This window comes from Sycon ciliatum, chromosome 6 (assembly GCF_964019385.1).
Source record: "Sycon ciliatum chromosome 6, ocSycCili1.1, whole genome shotgun sequence".
NCBI lineage: Eukaryota > Metazoa > Porifera > Calcarea > Leucosolenida > Sycettidae > Sycon > Sycon ciliatum.
Genome location: NC_088648.1, coordinates 26,634,457 through 26,655,308, shown reverse-complemented (window position 1 = coordinate 26,655,308; position 20,852 = coordinate 26,634,457). Strand labels below are relative to the sequence as shown.

General features: G+C 45.4%; 2 protein-coding genes and 1 long non-coding RNA gene across 3 annotated transcripts in view; 2 read left to right on the top strand and 1 right to left on the bottom strand.

Moving 5' to 3' along the window:
- Nucleotides 1-20,852, top strand: part of LOC135819822 (sushi, von Willebrand factor type A, EGF and pentraxin domain-containing protein 1-like) — a 104,326-nt gene that overhangs the window by 46,118 nt on the left and 37,356 nt on the right. The window contains exons 10-16 of the mRNA XM_065333102.1: nt 285-461; nt 3,220-3,384; nt 6,129-6,302; nt 9,044-9,220; nt 17,247-17,423; nt 18,335-18,511; nt 19,828-20,004. Of these exons, the coding sequence (XP_065189174.1) occupies nt 285-461; nt 3,220-3,384; nt 6,129-6,302; nt 9,044-9,220; nt 17,247-17,423; nt 18,335-18,511; nt 19,828-20,004 (1,224 nt within the window). The remainder of the gene's footprint in view (nt 1-284; nt 462-3,219; nt 3,385-6,128; nt 6,303-9,043; nt 9,221-17,246; nt 17,424-18,334; nt 18,512-19,827; nt 20,005-20,852) is intronic.
- On the top strand, nt 10,527-11,253 carry LOC135819829 (uncharacterized). Its single transcript, XR_010553990.1, has 2 exons — nt 10,527-10,918; nt 10,994-11,253. It is a non-coding gene; the product is annotated as an uncharacterized LOC135819829 (long non-coding RNA).
- Nucleotides 11,225-15,730, bottom strand: LOC135819824 (uncharacterized). The gene is made up of 2 exons (XM_065333104.1): nt 12,199-15,730; nt 11,225-11,898 (listed from the first exon to the last, which is right to left on the bottom strand). The coding sequence occupies exon 1, from the start codon at nt 15,493-15,495 to the stop codon at nt 12,202-12,204; it is 3,294 nt and encodes a 1,097-aa protein (XP_065189176.1). The 5' UTR covers nt 15,496-15,730; the 3' UTR covers nt 11,225-11,898; nt 12,199-12,201.

Sequence of the window (20,852 nt, the reverse complement as noted above, 5' to 3'; positions counted from 1 at the left end):
CCGGCAATGGCTTAATTTTAAGTTCAGAGTATTAGACTTTCCAATTCTACTACTTTGCTTATCCTTGCCATACAAGTACAGATGTTTATGTTCATCCAGCACTCTATTTGTGATTTTCATAAAAGTGGGGTGGGGAGGGAGGTGGGGGAATACAACGAAGTCACCACTACCGAAGGTATAAAAATGACTGCACTGGCAGAATTTTTTATATAGCGGCTTTCAATCAATTATCCCGGAGATGATCAGGGATTTTGTTTCACTACTCGTATCCGTCTTCTGTGCAGAAATCACCTGTACAGGTTCAGTGTCAGCACCTACAAATGGTCTTGTGACCAGTGGTGGCAATACGTTGTCATCAGTACGTCAGTTCTCTTGCATTGAAGGTTATCAGCTGAGTGGTATGAGTTACACAACATGTCTATCAAACGGGTCTTGGTCATCTGCCATGCCAGTCTGCACACGTGAGTACCTATCTGTCTGAAATTCCATTTTCTAAGACTAGCAAAAACAAAGTTTGAATCCAGTAGATGAACTTGAGCTAGTCGCTGTTGGAAGAGTGTGCGGGTAATAAAGCACCTTTCCGTTTTCGTGGGACGTCACCACCCCCGATCAGGCATCAGATGCGTCTCCTAAACCGTGGGGAGGAAAGGTCAGATCCACCAATCAGAGGCCAAAGGCCGAAATCCCATTTGTCACATCCATGTTCTCCTCGTGCCAGGTCACGGGTTCGCAATTCACTATGGGTATCCGAATGGTTGGAAAAAATCATTCCACTTCAAAGCAGAACTTGAACCTGGTGCCTCTCACGCCATGAACTGTGGTGATTTATAAGCTTCTCTTCAAATTTCAGGGAAATATCAGTCGATAACCAATCAATAGTCAGTCAATAGCATTCGTTAGGCAAAATAGCACGTCATCGTACATTTGAGACCAGCGGGAAGAAGATGACGACGTCCAGTAAATTAGTATCTGTGCACACGAATGTACTGTGTGTGTGACTTTGTGTGTGTCAGCTATGACATCAAACCCTGTGGTTCCATGCCTACCGTGTAGGTCAGAACCATCCTGCAAAGTTTGAATGACGTAGGTAGAATGATCGCGCCGCGAACCATACCTTTTGAAATTATGTTCGTAGTATACCTTCCACCATTGAAATTTCGAATTTCTTGCTGAGAGGGGTAGCTTGCAACCTCGATATGGCTTGTTCCAGGCATGCTGTGAAGCAAAACCCTGTTGAAGTAGTGGCGGGATCTGCCCTGCAACTGCTACAACAAAACATGATTCGATCTGAGAAAGCGTCAGACCGCGAATCTCAGTTGAGTATTGAGTATTTCAAGCCGTTTCATGACGAAGATGGAGTTCTCTTTGGAGATGGACGTCGCGGCAAAGGACATGGTTTCCGACTTCTGGCGTCTGGTGAAGCCAGGGATCATTTTTCCAGTCAGGTCGGCAGCCTAACCGTCGGTGAGGTTGTGATTGGATCGCATTCTGCTCAATGTGGTGGATCACAAACAATTTTGATATCGTACAAATTGAACTCTCCATTGTGCATATGGTATTTTTGATTTAGAAAATCGCAAAGTGTCTCTGACTCTCTGTGTGGCCGTCTTTTGCCACGAGAAACTCCAATCAGGCTCCTATGTCCTGTGCATTCTTGATTGAATATCCACCTCGTTTGAACAACGACCACAACAATCGGGGACGGCTTTGCAATGAAAAATACAGCTATACTGGAGCTGAAAAAAAGAAGAAAAAGCGTGCTCAGGATGAGACTCGAGTACACGCATACTCTCCCAGCAGGTTTTGTGGATGTCGCTCATAGATGCTTAATTTCGCATGACGTGGTTCTAGTCGATAAGGAACCTGTTGCACTCGTTTAACCCCTAATCTTATAATTATGATACTTTCAATTTTAATGAATGGTTGGCAGGGATTGGCAATGGAGTAATGATATAATTAATTTGAAAATGGATGATAGAAGGGGTGTGGAGAGAATATCGTACTGGTGCCACCAGTTCTCTATTAACCTTTTGAGTACGAGTGACGTTCTGACACTTCATGACCACTGCCACTGTGACACGCGTGACGTTCTAGAACGTCACGAGTCAGTACGGAACTACATCAATTCCGCACTTCTTCCGTGGCATGGCATCGAGCACATTTTTCGCGCTTATAGCTATTCAGTCAAAAACTCATCACTGTTTTACCGGAGCCGGGATGAAAATGAATTCGTGGAGCAAGCGGCAGCGCTTGGAGAAACATCGAGGGGTCAGCAAGCTAATGCATGCAAGAGCGACACAATATAATAATATATAATATGCCAAATAACGTGCAACTAGACTTGAGAGGGCATCTCATACAAGTTGGATACACATCATTCTACAATGTGTACACGGTAGGCCCTGAGCTCTGCAGGAATACTAGTCACAGGTACCTGTACAACTCTGAACGTTGTATGCAACTACTCTGCAATGCCCTCCAAAGTCTAGTTGCACGTTATTTGTAATAATTATCATCTATTTATCGCTCTTGCATTCCTGCAAGGAAAGCTGAGATACCGAGTAGTAAGACCGTACCTGCAAGGGTCGTGTAGACTCTGCGTGTACACTGTAGTGCTAGTGATGCACGTGCAAGTACCGTACCAGTGGCCGTGATGCTGAAAAGGAGTGCACGCTGGACGTGATAGTACACTTGCCTGCATGAGCTGTGACCACACAACTAAAATGAATGGGTATCCCACGGCTACAAAAGAGTTCATTTCAAGATCGAGGTGATTCCTCCGACGGTAATCAACCAACCTCGCAACGATTGCGTTTTCTTACTGCGTTGGTGGTGAAGTAGAAATCATCCAGAGCTAGCAGACGACAAGCATAGCAGCTCTTGTCCTGTTGGGATTGTCAAAGCGTTTGAGATAAGGCGCGACCAACTTACAACCTTCCTGGAAAATTTGCGGAACGATATTTTTTTCGTCCGTAGACATCAGCTCTGTGTTAATTTTAAACTCTCAGTCCAGCTGTCCTGGAACGTTACTCTAGACTTCAGACTATCATACTGTGTAAAAATTTGTGTATGATTTAGCTTATGGAGTGGTCAGTAACAAGTGACAAGTCACTAGTCAAGCTGGAAAAAAATCGATGACGCAGAGGAAATAAAATTTAGATTTGGTTCGGACATGCATATCAGGTTTGAATAACTGTGCTTCTGCTTATTTCTGAACAGTGATCAAATGTCCGGCACTTCGTCCACTACCATCTGGCAAGACTGTAGAAAGCTTTCCAGGCATCGTCTTCTATGCATGCAATGCAGGATTTCAACTTGTAGGCACATCAGCTTCAAGGTGTATGGCTAATGGAACCTGGTCGACTAGTATGCCTCGATGCAACCGTAAGATATCCAGCGTGCTCTTACACAGTAATATCTTATTTCACCAAAGCACATTTAGAACCTTCCACACCTTGCCCAGTACACTCGGTATTTCATATCAACTGGGATGCGCAAGGGGGACGTAGTTCAAAGCAAACGAACAATTGATTGGGCAAGGTAGGCGGCTTCTGTTTGTAATATGCCTAAACATTATTACGAGGCAGCCTCATACACACCTAGAAGCCATGACCTAACGAACCCTTTCTTTCTAAGTGTTGTTTAATATACCCCATCTATTTGTGCAATTGCTCTAAAAATAACTTCCGTAGAGACGAGTGGCATATGAGGGACGGAAAACAACAATTTTCAAGCTATTCATTACCACTATCACCAATGTGGACTCCTAAATTCATGAACCAGTTTTCGGACATTCTTTCCAAAGGAATTACAAGAAACCAGAACCAAGGAAACATAGGGATAAGTAGCATAACAAGGGTTATAACCATTACAAGTAGGTGATAAATGTCGAGAATAATTTACCGGTATGCACCTGGGGGATAAGAAAAAAAGGGGATAGGGAGAACGAGACGGTGAGAAGTGAGACAAGAGGAGCTACATGCAGACTGTGTGAAAACAAACACCAAATGGACGCTGCACTAACTAGTGGGGAGAGGTTCTCAGTAAACAACAGTTGAAGTTGAGGGATCGATTTCGTTTTTCTTTTAGTTAGGCCACACGTCTTTATTTCTATGTTTCTCGTCACCTGAAAATCTGAAAACGTATGCGAGAGGTGGAAAAATAATAAAAAAATGACCTAAAAAGGAAAAAAAGTTTATTTGATTTTTTAGGAAATATAAAATTGCAATAATTATATTAGATCTTTGTTCACACTAAAATCCACCAATACACCGTGCAAAATAGCATCCATAGTTAGCAACTAGTATGTGGTAGGAGCTTCTGTCACAATCTGTGCATGTGCAGCTAGATTGTGCACAAAAAAAGGCGACCTCGCATCATGTTTCGCGCAGGCCAGGCCACATTATGTACATGTGCATGAGTGTGCTGGTCCCCACATGCACAGTCAGTGCAGCACATTTTTTTTCTTTTTTTCTTCCAGACTCCTGAATCGTATGCGCGCGGGCGACGAGAAACATAGAAATAAAACGTGTGGCCTTACATAAAGGTGGCTGGGAAGTGTAAATATAAATTTTTCTAACACGTTCAGATTGCCGAGACCGCGACCACGGGCACGTGACAAAACAATCAGATGTGTCCTGTCTAGACTATGCTGATATTCTTGCAGCCGGCAGCATATCATTTGTTGTTGACACTTACATTGACTCTGGTGGTGACGCTGCCAGTGACCCTGCAGTTGGCGGTGTCACTGAACCTACCGCTAGAGACACACCGCTTGTAATTGATTTGAAGAGAACGCTTGAAAGCGGTTCATGAATTTTGGAATCTTTATTGATGATGATGTTGATGACTAGCTTGAGATTTGTAGTTTCTTGCTCAACATATACTGGCGCACACAGAGATATAGACAGAAATGGCGCCGACACACAAATCGAACAGTAGTTGGCTGCAGCCAGATGTGACTGCCAGATACATACGTCTATCATCATTGCCATTGTTAGACCTATCCAGGGTGCTGGTGTCAGTCGCCACTCCTTGACCAATAACACATGTGGGAATACAGCCTGCTCGCTAGTCCGTCAGGCGAAATAGCACGTCGTAGTACATTTGAGACCAGCGGGAAGAAGATGACGACGTCCACTAATTTAGTATCTATGCACACGAATGTGCTGTGTGTGTGACTCTGTGTGTGAGCTATGACATAAAAGCCTGTGGTTCCATGCCTAGCATGTAGGTCAGAACCATCCTGCAAAGTCTGAATGATGTAGGTTGAACGATCGCGTCGCGAACTATACTTTTTGAAATTCTCTTCATAGTATATATTCCAGTATTCAAATTTCGATTTTTTTTGCTGAGAGGGGTGGCTTGCAACCTCAATATGGCTTGTTCCAGGCATGTTATGGAGCCTAACCCTGTTGAAGTAGTGGCGGGGATCTGCCCTGCAACTGCTACAACAAAAAGTCATTCGATCTGAGAAACCGTGAGACCGCGAATCTCGCTTGAATATTGAGCATTTCAAGCCTTTTTAGACAAAGATGTTCTTTTTGGAGATGGACGTCGCGGCAAAGGACATGGTTTCCGACTTCTGGCGTCTGGTGAAGCCAGGGATTATTTGTCCAGTCATGTCGACAGCCTAACCGTCGGTAAGCTTGTGTTTGGATCCCGTTCTGCTCGATGTGGTAGATCACGAACAATTTTGATATCGCACAAATTGAAGTCTGCATCGTGGGTACGGTATTTTATATTCAGAAAATCGCAAAGTGGCTCTGTATGGCCGTCCTATGCCACGAGAAACTCCTATCAGGCTCTTATGTCCTCTGCCTTCTTGATTAAATGTCCACTTCGTTTGAACAACCAACACAACAATCGAGGTCGGCTTTGCAATGAAAAATACAGCTATACTGGGGCTGAAAAAAAGAATCAAAAACGTGCTCAGGATGAGACTCGAGTACACGCGTACTCTCCCAGCAGGTTCTGTGGATGTCGCTCATAGATGCGTAATTTCGCACAGGAGGTTTTGTAAAGGCGGAGTTAACTAAAAATGGATCAATGTCAATCGTTCCTGGATAGGAAAACTATCACTCTCAGAGAGGCGAAAGCTGATTCATGTTTTGTTCTCTTCTCACCAGCAATTCAATGCGCACCACTTGCTCCACCCACAGATGGTACACTTGTAAGAAGTTCACGGCAGGTGTTTGGCATCACTGAGTTTGCATGCAACAAAGGATTTGCACTAAAGGGGCAAGGAGCTGCAGTATGTAAGGAGGATGGAACCTGGTCATCTAACACACCCATGTGTGAAGGTAAGATGCTTGGTTTATTGGTAAATGTAGTGCAATAGCCTAGAGAGCCCATTGCACTGCATAATGGAACCAGAGAGCATACCTTGCTGGCGGCTTGTGTATCCTTCCTTATTATCTGTTTCTTTCTTTCTTCCTTTCCTTTTCCTTCTGGTGGTTGGCCATCACCCCTCTCTTGCACTTTGTCTGCAAGAAAAAAAGTACAAACTAAATCATAATCGCGGGACCTCTAGAGCTATAACAAGGATCCTGCATCACTGTCATCTGTTCAATGCCTTTATTCTCCTAGCTGTGCAAATGAAGTTACATAAGGTCTGGTGTTAGCCATGGTCCATACAGCATTATTCCCGTAGCTATGCAAAAGACGTTACTTCAGTAACGTCTGGCGCCAGCCAGGATCCACACAGCTTTAATTCCGTGTTTGTTTGTTGGTGTCATCGGCATGCCCGGCGCATCCCGTACCTGTCCCAGACTGTATCGGACCATCAAAGACACCTGGCCACAATATTCAAATAGGGCTTTCAAATGCAAGATCATAATAACGTGAAGCAACTTGGAAGAATGAGTATGTATGCAAAGTGTATCGGGGGAATACATGCAGGTGATAGTGCAGGTTCGAATCCCAGGTTGTCTTAAAAAAAAGGAGAAACGAAAAATTTATAACATCTCTATGCTTTTTTTTGTCTTGGTCATCAAGGTGGTAGACAGTGTCGTGTTACCCTTGAATGCAAAGAGAAAGTTTATGTCTTTCGCTCAGGGCCCTACGCTATGCTTTTTGCCTAGCTCATCATGCATGTTCTTCGAACACAACGAAACGTTTTGCAATACAATGATGTAGCCGATCAGTTCGTTGTGGTATGGTTGGGCATTGTACCCGTCATGGTCGACGTAAAACACTATTTACATACACAAGCTCGGGGAGGAAAAGTCTCTCTGTCCCATAAGCTGCCACATACATGTACAGTTGTCCCTCTCTAATCCGGCATTTTCTGCTGGATAAACAAGGGCGCTGGATTATCAAATCCTGTCCTCCAACCGGGCCCAGCTACTAACATGTCATGTTTGTGTCGTACTTCAAGACGCAGTGATTTTCCGTGTCAATCCAAGTACTTTGTGGAATGCATGTCTATACAGTGCATAGGATATTCCCAAGGGTATGTTACATGTGTAGAATGCTCCCTGATGTTCATGCACTCACCAAACTGACATAGCTGTGCTCCGGTACGGCATGCGATGTGCAACTGCTGGATTCGAAAACCGAATTGTGTACAGTTTGAGGGATTTGTTGCAGAAAATCGCTGCTGGGGGCGGAAATCAAGTGCCGGATTAAAGCGTACACGATGAACTGAAAAAAACCCGTTTTGCCAGAAAGTGTGCTGGTTTGCAACGGTGCTGGATAAACGCCCGATTAAAGAGGGACAACTGTACATGTACAAACATACATGCATGATGAGCTAGGCAAAAAAGCATAGCATATGGCCCTGAGCTTCCAAGCTCTCTCAATTCGATATGTGTTAGTGCCTGACAACGGCATGCCTAGCCCTATCTCGTGTACGTCTCGTACCGTACCACCAAAGATAGTTGGCTTTCAATTGCAAGATCATAACGAGAAGCAACATGGAAGAATGTGTACGTATGTGAAGTCTATTGGGGGAAATGCATGCAGGGCGATGGTCCGGGTTCGAATCCCATGTTAGCCCAAGCCAAAGAACATACTTCACGACCACCCTTTTTATTCAGAAACAAATAGGGAGGGCGGGAGGCTTTTTATGTTCATGATTAGAAAAGACAGCTGGCCACCATATTCAAAGAGGGGTTTCAACTACAAGATCATAGCGTGAAGCCACTAAGAAAATGTGTATGTATGCGAAGTGTATCGGGAGAATGCAAAAGGGGCGATAGTGCGGGTTCGGATCCCATGTTAGGCCAAGCCAAAGAATATACTTCATGATCGTGCTTTTTTTTAAAGAAAAACGGGGAGGAAGGCCATACTTTCATTGTAAAGGACAGCTGGCCATCTTATTGAAATAGGGCTTTCGACTTCAAGATAATAACGTGAAGCAACTTGGAAAACTGTTTATGTATGCTAAGTGCAGGGCGATAGTGCGGTTCGAATCCCATGTCAGGCCAAGCCAGGGAATACAATGCCATGTAGTGCATGGTCGTCTTGTTTTCGGAAAGGAATGGGGAGGGTGGGCGTATTTTCATTTTTTATCATAATTCATTGCACTGCAGGGAATAATTTACTTTCAATCTTTTGCATAGCAATGTCGCTACACAAAATCAAACTTGCATAGCAATTCGAAAATGTTGCATAGCAATTTTCTTGAACACTTGACAACATTGTCATTCTGGAGAGCTGATCAGAGTGTAAGCTCAGACCACAAGTACACTGTAACACCTTAGTTGCAAACTTAGCCTAGTGCCCGAATGCTTAGCTCAGCACTTTCGAAATTTCGTGCATTTACTTCATCCCTAAAGCACACCCGGCATGTACACTGTGCTTCATAGGGTACAGTGAAAAATCAATATCCATCACAATTTTCTGCAGCACATATTGGAAGTTGCTTCGCACCTCAGAAGATTAATTTTGTGGAGCAAACTGCGATGCAATACCGGTTAAATTATTCCCTGTACTGCAAAAACGTTTCCAGCAGTATGAATAGCATACATGATGACCAAAGCAAAAAAAGTATAGCGAGGGCCCTGAGGTCCAAGCTCTCTAATTTTTTTCCAATGTGCAGAGATCACTTGCTCTGCTGTAATCACAGCCCCGACAAATGGCCGTGTTACCGGTAGCGGCACTAAATTGTCATCTGTACACCAGTTCTCTTGCATGGAAGGTTATCAACTGAGTGGTACGAGTTACACAACATGTCTATCAAATGGGTCTTGGTCGTTTGCCAAGCCAGCCTGCACACGTGAGTACCTTCTTGCCTGAAATTCCATCTTTTCCAGCGAGCACGACTCAACGTTTGAATCCAGTACTTGGTCCAAATCAACAATTTTGTTGCTCATCTTTCAGCTTTGTTTTTTGTGTCACCAATGCTCACTTGGCAGCCCATTTCATCCCAATTTTGCTTAATTTACTAGTACCTGAAAGATCAAGCTAGATTTCGAGTGGATTTCGAGAGCGACGGGTGGGCGATTTTGATTGATACAGCACCGCATCAAAATCGATTTTCTTGTTACGCTGTGCAGCCAAGTCCTATAGAGAAGGTGACCGTCACGATTGACTTCCCTTTAGAAAATAGCTAGGCAGTGGAGAGGAAGAGGGATAAGCTTGTGAAAGCGAGAGAGTTGATCCCGAGCAAAAAATATTTGTCACCAGCGCCGAGATCAGCGACGAGGAGGACCAAAAAAGGATTAACCCTTCCTTGGGCAATAATTCCTAATTGGTTAGTTGTCATTCTTTACCTTACCTTCCATTGTACTAAGTTTTATCACCACGTGTTATCAAGTGCACGCGTTGATGTCCAACGTCTAAGTTCAAATTGTCAAAAGATAAGCAACAATATTGATGACCCGGATCAAGTAGATGAACCTGAGCAAATCGCTGGTGGAAGAATCTGTTTCCTTGTAGCTCTTTGAAGTCATACACGAGGGAATTGTTCACCCTTTCCTCTGACCAGTGAAAAAAATGGACACTTCGCATATCGGGCAGGTCAAGAATCACTTTTCAGCTTCCGTGGGACGGTACGACCCCATGATCAGGCGTCAGATTTTGCTCCCAAACAGCGGGGGAGAATTGATCAGATCCATCAACCCTAGGACAATCCACCAAGCAGAGAAATCCCATTTGCCAATTCCTTTTTTAATCGTGACAGACCAATTCACTGTGGGACGCAGCATGGCTGGAATGGTTCCTTCCATTTCCAAGCAGGACTTTTGAACCTGGTAACTCTTGTTTCTCAATCATGGTCTTAGACTCATCCACTGTGCCGGCCTGGAGCCAGTGAAGAGAAGAAGAAAAAAGGTGGCATTTGATGACATCAACATCAAGCATGTTTACATAAGTGGAGAATGCTCTTGAATATTTCAATGGCTGGATTTGAAGTTGCAGCAAAGTTTGAAGTAAATGAGGCATTTCGCGCTGCTCCCTACATGAGGGTTCACACACATTTTTCTGACTTGAACAAACGCATCCATGCTCAATTCACAGTATTTCAGGGGACTCACCCTTTGTCAGGTCTGTGTGAGTCTTCCCTAAGAGAGTACTGAATTATCAGTCCTGGGTATCCCTTGTTTAGGGAACACTTGACATTGTCTGGTCGCCAAGGTGATCATGGTGATCCGTAGCTGCGCGTAGGCCCGCGTAGCCGCCTTGCCGGCCTCGGCCCTTTTACCTCGGCAGACCGCACCGGAAAAAAGATGACGACGCTGTTTTGGTGAATATTTTCTTCGCGCTCGATGGTCTGTGCGCCAAATTCAAAAAAAAGTCGAAAGCCTTTTCTTCTTTCTCGAGTGATCCTTGGTGATTTTTCAAGCTCCCTCGCAGTGTTCAACACCCAATGGCTCAGGAGAAGAAAAGTCGAAAAAGTGTAGTCACTGGCCTCGTTTCAAGTGACAGCAGGAGAAGAAATTTCCTTTCAAAACGGAAGAATGGACTCCTAAAAAAGGTAAGTTGAATGCACATCGCAATTCTGAACTTGCGCAATTTGTCATGAAGACTTCGCTTCATTTGTGTTCTGCAGGCCGCAGAGTTGCATGTTGGAAGTGGAGCCAAGGTTTTGGTCGTGGTGGTCGCTCCTTCTGGAGTTCGACACACGTACAGCTCGCATCCTGTGGACGAGATTTTGCCCTCAACCAGCTCAAGTGTCACAACAGCAAGAGCTGACCCAGTGGCATGCTCTGCAAGAAGCAGTTCATATCCCACCGCGATGAACACCCCAGATTCCACCACGAGCCCCACTGAAGAATGAAAATAAAATTTGGACTGCTGGTCCTTCAAACATCACCTGTTGGATACTTGTTGTGTGCAAACACCATAGTCTGGTATCAATTCACCTCAGAATGTCAACATTGAAATAATAATGTATGCGTCATCAGAAATTGACACTTTCTGGACAACAGAACAATGCTAGTAGTCACAAACATCACACTGAACCACTATGAATAGGAGCACTGGTTTGTACCACATGTACATGCACCTCAGTGTCTCAAATGGAAATAGAGGAAATAGCCGTGATCATGGTGATAGCCGGGCCATGATGCAGAACCACTTGGGGCCGTCAGATTAATTCCTGGACCGAGCCAGCCGGGAAAAAACCCTCGCGCTGACGGACGCAGTAGTGAGGGAAAAAACCGGGTGTATATCCCCAACGGCGACATAGGAGTAACGGATAAGACCACGGCGACTCGAGGTAGCCACGACCCTTGTTCGAGGTACAGCGTCTCTGCACTGGAGTCTCCCACTGCTTGAGCCAGCTGCTCAATGAAGTGGAAAGTATATAAATGGAGAAGACATGGTGTCAATAAGAAGTGTAGCGCTCGCACTTGACAATGCAAAGTGTGTGGCATGACGCAAAATGCACATTGAAGAACTACGGAAGCCAGGACCAGCCCTCCCTTGGCGAGTACACCGACTGTGAAGCAGTCACTGCAAGGAAAGTGCACACACAAGAACAACACAGAAAGCTACTTGAGCAAAATATTGCTCATCCATGCATACTATGGACACAATCGGACTGCATTCGAGCGAGGCAAACATCTTTTCTTTGCATGTTGGAACACTGTACAAGACACATAAAGACACACATGTCTACTAACTGAAATAAATTTATTGCACAGAAAAGTCAATATGAGTGTGTCCGAATGTACCTTTGAATAGACAAAAGCACATAAACCGCACACCAATGGATGAAAGTGGCGAAAGAAATGCAAGGCACAAAGCACTCACCACTCATGGAGGCATATCATCAGCTGCATTGCCGCCGTCAGCCATGCACGAAACCATATCCCGCATCTGGCGCACGACCTTCAACACTGCTGGCTGGGTGGAAGCCTGCTCCAGTTCATCGCACAATGCAGAGGCGGCATTGTTGTCGGGCGCGAGATGTAGTAGCTGCTGGAATTCTTTCCTGAGGGAAGCCATAGTCCGTCTCGTATCACTCCCGTGTTTCTCGGCCTCTTCGGTGGTCAGAAAGTGTGGTGGCTGAGACTGCCTGGACAGCGGATAGGCACCATCTCCAAATAATGTCGCTAGCTGCTTCCGTCTGGCTTTACCCACAGCAGTGAGGTTCACAGCATCCGGCACCAATTCCTCACCAGGACTGAAGGATTGCAGTGGTCTTGAAAACGCTAGCTCACCATTGGGAACCAACATTGTTCTCAGACGCGCACGCCACACCAGAAGTTCCTTAGCATAACCGGGACGGGCTCTCGATTCCGACTTGGGATCTGGCAGCTGTAGGGCACTGAATACTTTGGAGCGGAGCTTCATGAGCTGCTCATGGTTACGGATCACCCGGCGCCACATGTTGGAGTCTTTCTCCCCTGACACCCATGACTTCACATTGGCATTTAGCTCTTCGACGATAGCATCAAGTGCCTGGTGGAGGTCACCCTTTCCTGACCTGCTGAGGAAGAGAGTGCTGTCAATGAGACTTCGCAAATCTGTTGAGAGCGAGAGGCGACGGACTTCCTCGGACATGTCAATCACTTGATATGTTGTGTGATTCCTCGCATGCAGCAATGGAGAGAGAACTCTGCGAGACTCAATGAACAGTGGTACGTCGTTGTGCCGTGCTCCCCGCCGAAGCATGAATAGTGGAAAGCAGTACTGAGTGCACAGCTCCAGCAGCCAGGAATACGTATGATTGTTGGTGAACTGCTTGCACCAAACGAAGAAACCCTCTGCTGAAGGGGTGTTGCTGCCAGATTCCTGGGCGAGTACATATGGCCGCAGAAGTTCGTCAAAGCAGCCATCCGTGAAACGGCTCAGCTCATCGTATGTGCGGTGGTGGTCTTTGGCTTTGAAGGCCCAATCCAATTGCTTAGGAGAAGTATATCCCTGGCTAATAGCGAACTCCTTATAGGCAAATGGCCACAGAGACTTGACAATGCACTGGATGATGTTCATCTCCCAGTGCAAGCCACCTGAAATGGGTAGTACCCAATCAAACTCCCCATCAGGAATGTTTGTTGGGGGCATCAATTCACCCTTCTCAACCAGATCATCTAAAAACTTCCTCAGCCTCTCACGTAACGTACTCATGTTCCCTGTTACACCCAAGCCCCTTGTACTGCATGCACTCTTCAGGTCAGCCTTCGACATTGAGTCGACATGCAATATTCCTGCTTCATGGTTAGCCAATTTGGCTGCATCACGCCTTGCCTCCTCCATCACAGTCAATATGAGGGAGTACGGCAAGCCGTCACACACAACAGTGAGCCATTCCCTCACCCCCTCGTCACCTACACATTGTTTTACCCTTGCACGCTTCCCAACATCGCGCAATACAATGCGAACAGCTTCATGGGAGTTGGGGTTGACAAAAATGGGCTCTAGAAACCCAACATCTGCCGGGGACACAAGGGGCACATCTTCACCACTGGTCTTTGAGGACACTCTGCTTAACGAAACACCGGTACTGCTGTCCACATGCGGTACATACACAAACTCGGTGCCTGACTTTAGTGTGCCTGGCTTGGTGACTTTGATGTGCTCGGTCGACACCACTGATTTGCCTTGGTCAGCTTGCAATGCCTGCCTAACATTTACCCTGCATGTCGCATTGGGACACAAATGCAGCCTGCGCTCCATCTGTGTGCAACATTTAGGGCAGATCAGGTACCGTCTTTCTCGTTCCAATGATGCAAGATGGCTATCAACTGGGTCAGCTGATAGCCTCTGCTCAGACACAAGAGCTTCAATCCTTTTGTTCATGAAACTCAGCAAGTGTGGCTTAATCAAAGATTCTTGATCTAGAGGATCCGGTACCTGATCTATTGCACATTGAATCTCAGTGACAGTTGGAAATTTCCAATTTCGGAAATGGAAATCTCCCTTTTCTTGGGAAGGAACATGGGAATGACGGGCATAGACAACATTGGTCAGAACCTCATACGTGGAACGATTGCTGCCACGGGAGAGGTACGACTTAAGTTGTCGTTGCTCATTGTCAAACCCAACACTCACGAACCCTTCAGGAACTTGCAGCTCGCTACCACCCAACCCAGCCAACCAATCTTTCACGAGCTTATAACTCCCCCCCGACCCTAGGTGACCAAAAATGTCGAGGGTTGTCTTGCTTTGGGTGATGCTGTACACTATCGCCTGGAGCAAAACATGGAATTCTGCACAGTAATTCAAGTTAGCAGCAGCATAGAGAGACTCCATGGCTTGCGCTTGAAGAACTGTGCGGCGGTCGGCAACGGAGAAGTCAAGTGCAAACGTGCTGGAGGTCATGCCCGTCACAAACGTCTCAACAAACTTGTTGTAGGGTTTGTTGCTGAACTGACCCGTCGGGATGGACAGCAAGTTCTGCAATGATCTACTTGACTTTGCTGACTCAACAGCACTCAACACATCTGCTTTGAACTGCGGCTGCTCAGCCACACACAGCCTACGTAGCAAGTCCAAGCGACCTTCCGAGGTGCTCAGAAGCGAACCTACACTTTCCTTTTTCATACTAATTATTTCCTTCTCAAGTAATTCAATTTTGCTATCCTTCTGCAAATGCATCTTCGACAATGCAGCCAACGCACAGTTTTTGGCCACCAACACTCTCTCTAAACGCTTCAAAGAATCAACATTTTCAACATTATCAACATTTTCAACATTATCTACCGGTACTTCGTTTGAGGCTGAGGAGGTTTCTCGGGACTGGCTGAAGACAGGGGGAAAAGAATCATCTACATCATCGCAGGAGCTTACCTCTGGGAGAGCCTGAGGAACATCATCGCTGGCATCTACCATGTCTACAGAGTCCCCATAGCTATCGCCCCTCCGAGGCTCGTACAGAGGGTGGTTGGTGATTAAATCCTTCAAGTCAGCCAGTCGTCCGCAGCTCCTACAAATTGCAGATACGTCTCGTCCAGAGAGCGCTGACAACACTGCCAGGATACACTTGCGAACCCGAACATCCTTGGAGCTATGCCGAGGCGATTCCCACTCATCGTGGAAGGGATTCTTGCACGCAAACTGGTATTGAGAACCTCCAGAGTGTCTCTTCTTCGTGGATATCTTGCCCATGATGACAAAATGTTGAAAATGCAAAACGGGCTTCTTCTCGTCGCTTCTCTCTCGAGAACGACATGGCAGAGTTCAATTTTTTTTCGGGCAAAACCTCCATAAACCCCTACAGGCCAGGCTAAAACACTGTCCAACCTCCGCACTTTTGGGGTTACCTCCGCAAAGTTACCTAAAGAGGGACTGATATTTCAAGGCAAATCGAAATTGTGCCACATCTCTTTCAATGAGAACAGAGGCCTTCGCAGCGCATCCATCTTCCTCTTTTTCGGGCCGCGGGCGCACGGCGGGCGCACGGCGCGATTTGACCGTGCGTACTTGTCAATCTCCATATCAACGCCTGAGTTTTCGTGTAAAAACCGAATGTTCCCTGAACAAGGGATTCCCTCGACTGATTATGGGTTATGTACGGTGTCAATCCACGTCTGGTTATGTCACTGAAACCCTTGTGCACTCTCTCTCTCTCTCTCTCTCTCTCTCTCTCTCTCTCTCTCTCAGAAGGAGCACCGATACGGTTGTTTTTTTGTCCATTGCACACGAAGAAGAAGAAGATCTACGTGGCAGTGTGAATATGAACATAAGTTTCCCTGGAAAAATAAAACGTGCAGTCGCACCACAACTGTGCATTGAGCACGAAGCTGTACTTTGCACAGTGGAAGGTTTGACGTACTTTTCGCTTGCCCTATAGTAGATGGGCGCGGATGCGCCAGGTAGTGTTGAAACGATCTCATTGGGTACTCGTTAGCTCGCTCGCCAGAAACTCGGCTTGTTTCTGCGACCAGTTTGGTGGCACTAACGAACACCGTACACATGGCAGTACTTCTCGACCGTGGAAACGTGAAATATGTTACGACCCCCTGGTTGAGAGTTCAGTCCAGCACAAAGTGAAAATCACACGCAATTACAGTGACTGTAGGCCTGCATGACACTGAGTTGTTTCAGTTGTCGTTGAAGCTTTGGTGGACTCCTCCAGTGTCTTTTTCCGCATCTGCAGACCTGTCGCAGGACATGCTTCTGTCAATTCTCCATTCGAGTGAAAGTCATGCTCAGTCGTTGGGAAGTTTTCTCCCGCGATGCAGCGAAGAACAGGGCTACTTGCAATATTTGCAAAACGGTCTATAAAGTTACAGCGGCTGCGGAAAGACAGCGCTGAAAAGACATCTCTACACCAAACAGCAGGCCAAAACGAAGCAACAGAAGCCCCAAACGCTGGCAATGATAATTTGAACCAGCTGATTTGAAAACTCGAACTCGGAACAAAAATATTTACAAGTAAAAAATCATATTTGGTCGCTAGGTCGCTCCACAGCTTGCTCGTTAGTGGAACTGTTCGCTCGTTTGTTATAGATATGCTCGTTTCAACACTAGCATCAGGTCTCTCACACAGCAATAGGTCCCACAAGCTCATCGTCATCATCCCAAAATGTTCCACGTTCTTTGTTGCCGAGGGGCATAGCTCGTGCACATCTTCGTGGCGCATCCCTTCCCCTCATTGGAACTTTCCACACCTATCCCTTCCAAGTTGGAAGATTGTCGGTTTGCGCATCGTAGATGTGTTGGAACAAGGTGTCAAGCCATTGAATGTGGCATTATCCTTTTGTCGATATCCGCAATAATGTTGCATGTTTTCCCGATTGCACAGTTTATCCATGGGGACATTGAACCTCTGTTTTTTGAATTGACTTTCGACCATAACACTATTAGCAAACAATTAGTAATAGAGTTCTGCTGTAATGGTCTTTCTCCTCGTGCAGAAATTATATGTTCTGGCTCAGTGACAGCACCAACGAATGGTGAAGTGACCGGTACTGGCAATACATTGTCATCAGGGCGTCAGTTCACATGCATGGAAGGTTATCGAATGAGTGGTACAAGTTATGCAATATGTCAAGCAAATAGTTTTTGGTCAACTGGCAGACCAATTTGCACAAGTGAGTAACAAACAGTTGCGTATCCAATTCCATCCAGATACCTTTATTTCCTTTACACCACATCTTCCACCGGCCATGTAGCCAGAAGTTGGCCTCCTCTGATATGCACGAATATGCACATAGAATCCCGAGATAACGCTACGGTGAATGCGGACATTTTTGGTGGTGTGTTATTTTCGGTAACTTGGGTGCCGAAATGTTTATCGAAAATAAAACACACCGAAAATTTCGGTACTAGTACTAGTACACTTACCTGGAAAACTGGTTCACCGAAAATTTCCCTCCACCAAACCGCCGATTTTGGAGAAAAGCGAAAATATCGCTCCACTGAAAAATTCTGCTTTTGCAGTAAGTGGAAGCATAATCACTTTACTCACAATGGCCTAACTTCAAGTTTAGAGTATTAATTGTACTCCTACTTTGCATATCCTTGCCCAGAAGGAACAGACATTTAGGCACATCAAGCACCCTGCAGGTGGTTTTTATGGGGAGGGTCGTGGGAGGGTGCACACAACAAACTCACCACTATAAAACTGATAAAACTGACTGCATTGACAAAATAACGTCAATTTACATTTCATCATTGAGAGAAAGACGCAAACGGGAAAAGTTGGAACAAATGGACTGTCACCGCCAGGATTTGAACCAGGGACCTTCGCTTGAGGCCAGCGATGCTCTAACCACTGAGCTAAGGTGTAGCGGTCACTCCAGCAGAGACCGTTCAATATTCTCTTCATACTTCGTTCGAATTTTATATCCCATGAGGTTAGAATTATGCTAGAGATCTTGAATCAATTATTAGTCCAGAGTTGATATGGGGTTTTGTTTCACTGCCCGTGTACAGTAGACTGTGGCCCGCTACACTTGTATCCTGATTTTTGTCTCCTGTTTGGTGTCTGTCTTGTGTGCAGAAATCACCTGTACAGCTCCCGTGTCAACACCTACAAATGGTCATGTGACCGGTGGTGGCAATACGTTGTCATCAGTACGTCAGTTCTCTTGCACTGAAGGTTATCAACTGAGTGGTATGAGCTACACAACATGTCTATCAAACGGGTCTTGGTCACTTGCCAAGCCAGTCTGCACACGTGAGTACATCTCTGTCTGACATTATGTCTTTTTTCCAACTAGCACGACTGAACGTTAATTTGCAGCAGATGAACTTGAACCAGTGGAAGAGTGTTCTTTTCCTAGCTCAAGTTTGTATGTGAAGTGTGTGGGTTACAGTATGGGCTGCGACCCAACCGCTTGTGTGGATTCACCGGAAGAGTGAGTTTTCAAAATCCTAACCATCTCTCCGTATTGTATTGGTGTTCTTTTTCCCGGTCAACTCATAATAGTCTACCACTTCTTCGTACTAATGTAGCTGCATTTACACACTCCCTTCTGGTTCTGTCCTACACATTTGGGCGTCAACTTCCTCTGGAAGCCAAGATATCCCATTTTATTCCAGCTTAAGCCATGCTCTCTGATCGCATTATGTAGTACAACGCATTGACCTCTATTCAACAACACTGTTTCAGTGCTAACTGTGATAGTGTTCACATGGCGGGAGCCAGTCAAGTGTCAGTCAGTTCGACAGGAAGCGCTAGCTCCAACAACAACAATTCGTTTGGTGCTTGATCACCAAAACAATGGAAAAAACTCAAAAAAATTGTATTTGAAGATAAAGTATCAGTCCGGGAGTGAACTGCCTGAAAAGAGAAAAAACCTAGACCCGCTAGGACTCAAACCCAGGACCTTGCTTGCCATGAGCAATGCTCCAACAACTGGGCTATGGGACCAGGCTGAACCTTGCTGACAAGTGTTCACTCCAAAGACAGCTCACAACACGTGCCACACATCCTGATGCACTTGGGGATTTCCCCCTCCACAAGAGGACTAACCATGGTCAGTTTCTGGATGGTACTACCAGAGGTGCAAGAAAGTGATTAATTTTGGAAAAGATTGGGAGAACTTCAAATTCAAAGGATTAGTCGGAGAAGTGAGCTGCCTGAAAAGAGAAAAAATCGCCAGACCCACCAGGACTTGAACCCAGGACCTTGCTTGTCATGAGCCATGCTCTAACGACTGAAGTATGGGACCAGGTTGAACTTAGAAGACACACAGATTTGCCGTGCTCTTCATGTTTTTATTTAAAGAAATCCACATATTATGCCCACAGATGACAAATGTATGACTCTCTCCCTAGTTAGATCCGGCCGTACACTGCTGCGTTTGGAGTTGCCAAGGGCAGCTACGCGACTTTAAAACTCTGTATGGCGGAACGCAGATCCGCATACAGTTTACGTACTACATTCCGTAGATCGACTACGTTTTTTACTAACATAATTACGTTAAGCGGAGCCCCTCTATTAATTGCTTTATCAACATATTTACTGCTTGTATTTTGTCCGGTGTGCAGAAATCACCTGTACTAGTGCAGTGACAGCACCGGCAAATGGTCAAGCTACCGGCACTGGCTCTACATTGTCAGCAGTACGTCAGTTCATTTGCAATGAGGGTTATCAATTGAGTGGTTCAAGCTACACAAAATGCCTTTCTGATGGGTCATGGTCAACTGCCATTCCAATGTGTAACCGTGAGTTGCACACTTTTTAGAACTCTGTTTTTCACAACTATCAGCACTGTTTTGTGCGTTAAAGTACAAGCAGTACTTTGCATACTGAGTATTACTTAGCTTGCGCTCTTGAAGCGTGCTGATCTACTGCATACATGTATTAGTTAACTCGCAAAAAACCCAGACCACAACTGGAGAAAATTTCATTTTATCTCTTGCTTGCCCTTTAACCATGATGTTTAATTGTTGGCGGTGAGAAAGTCATTTGCCCGTTTTTTCTGAGATTTTAATTGTAAATTGTTTCTTGAATAGATTTCAGGCAACCTGCCTACACTCAAGATAGCACTGCTTTTCACCCAAATCCACTAGAAGTAACGTTTCAACGTTTCAGTTTTCATGACCATCATCAAGATTTTGAAATTGTTTCTGGGTACAGAAATAACATGTGCCGCATCAACGAATGCCCCCAGGAATGGTTCAGTGTCATCTTCAACAAATGCATACTTCTCTATAAGAAGGTACTCCTGTACGACTGGGTATACATTGATTGCAAGTGAAGAAACTGTTAGTATGTGAAAATATCACACCACCAAAATTTTATGCTTTTACAGTACCTGGCAGCATAATAACAACACTCACAATGGCCTAACTTCAAGTTTAGAGTTTTAATTGTATTCCTCTCTTTGCGTATCCTTGCCCAGAAGGTACAGACGTTTAGGCACATCAAGTGCCCTGCAGGTGATTTGTACGGGAGTGGGCGGGAGGGTGCACCAAACAAGCTCATCGCTATGAAACTGGTAAAACTGACTGCATTGACAAAATAATGTCAATTTATATTTCATCATTAACTGGTTTGAGAGAAAGACACA

Coding starts and splice junctions, on each gene's coding strand:
- LOC135819824 (XM_065333104.1), bottom strand. CDS start 15,495: ATGGGCAAGATATCCACGAAGAAGAGACACTCTGGAGGTTCTCAATAC.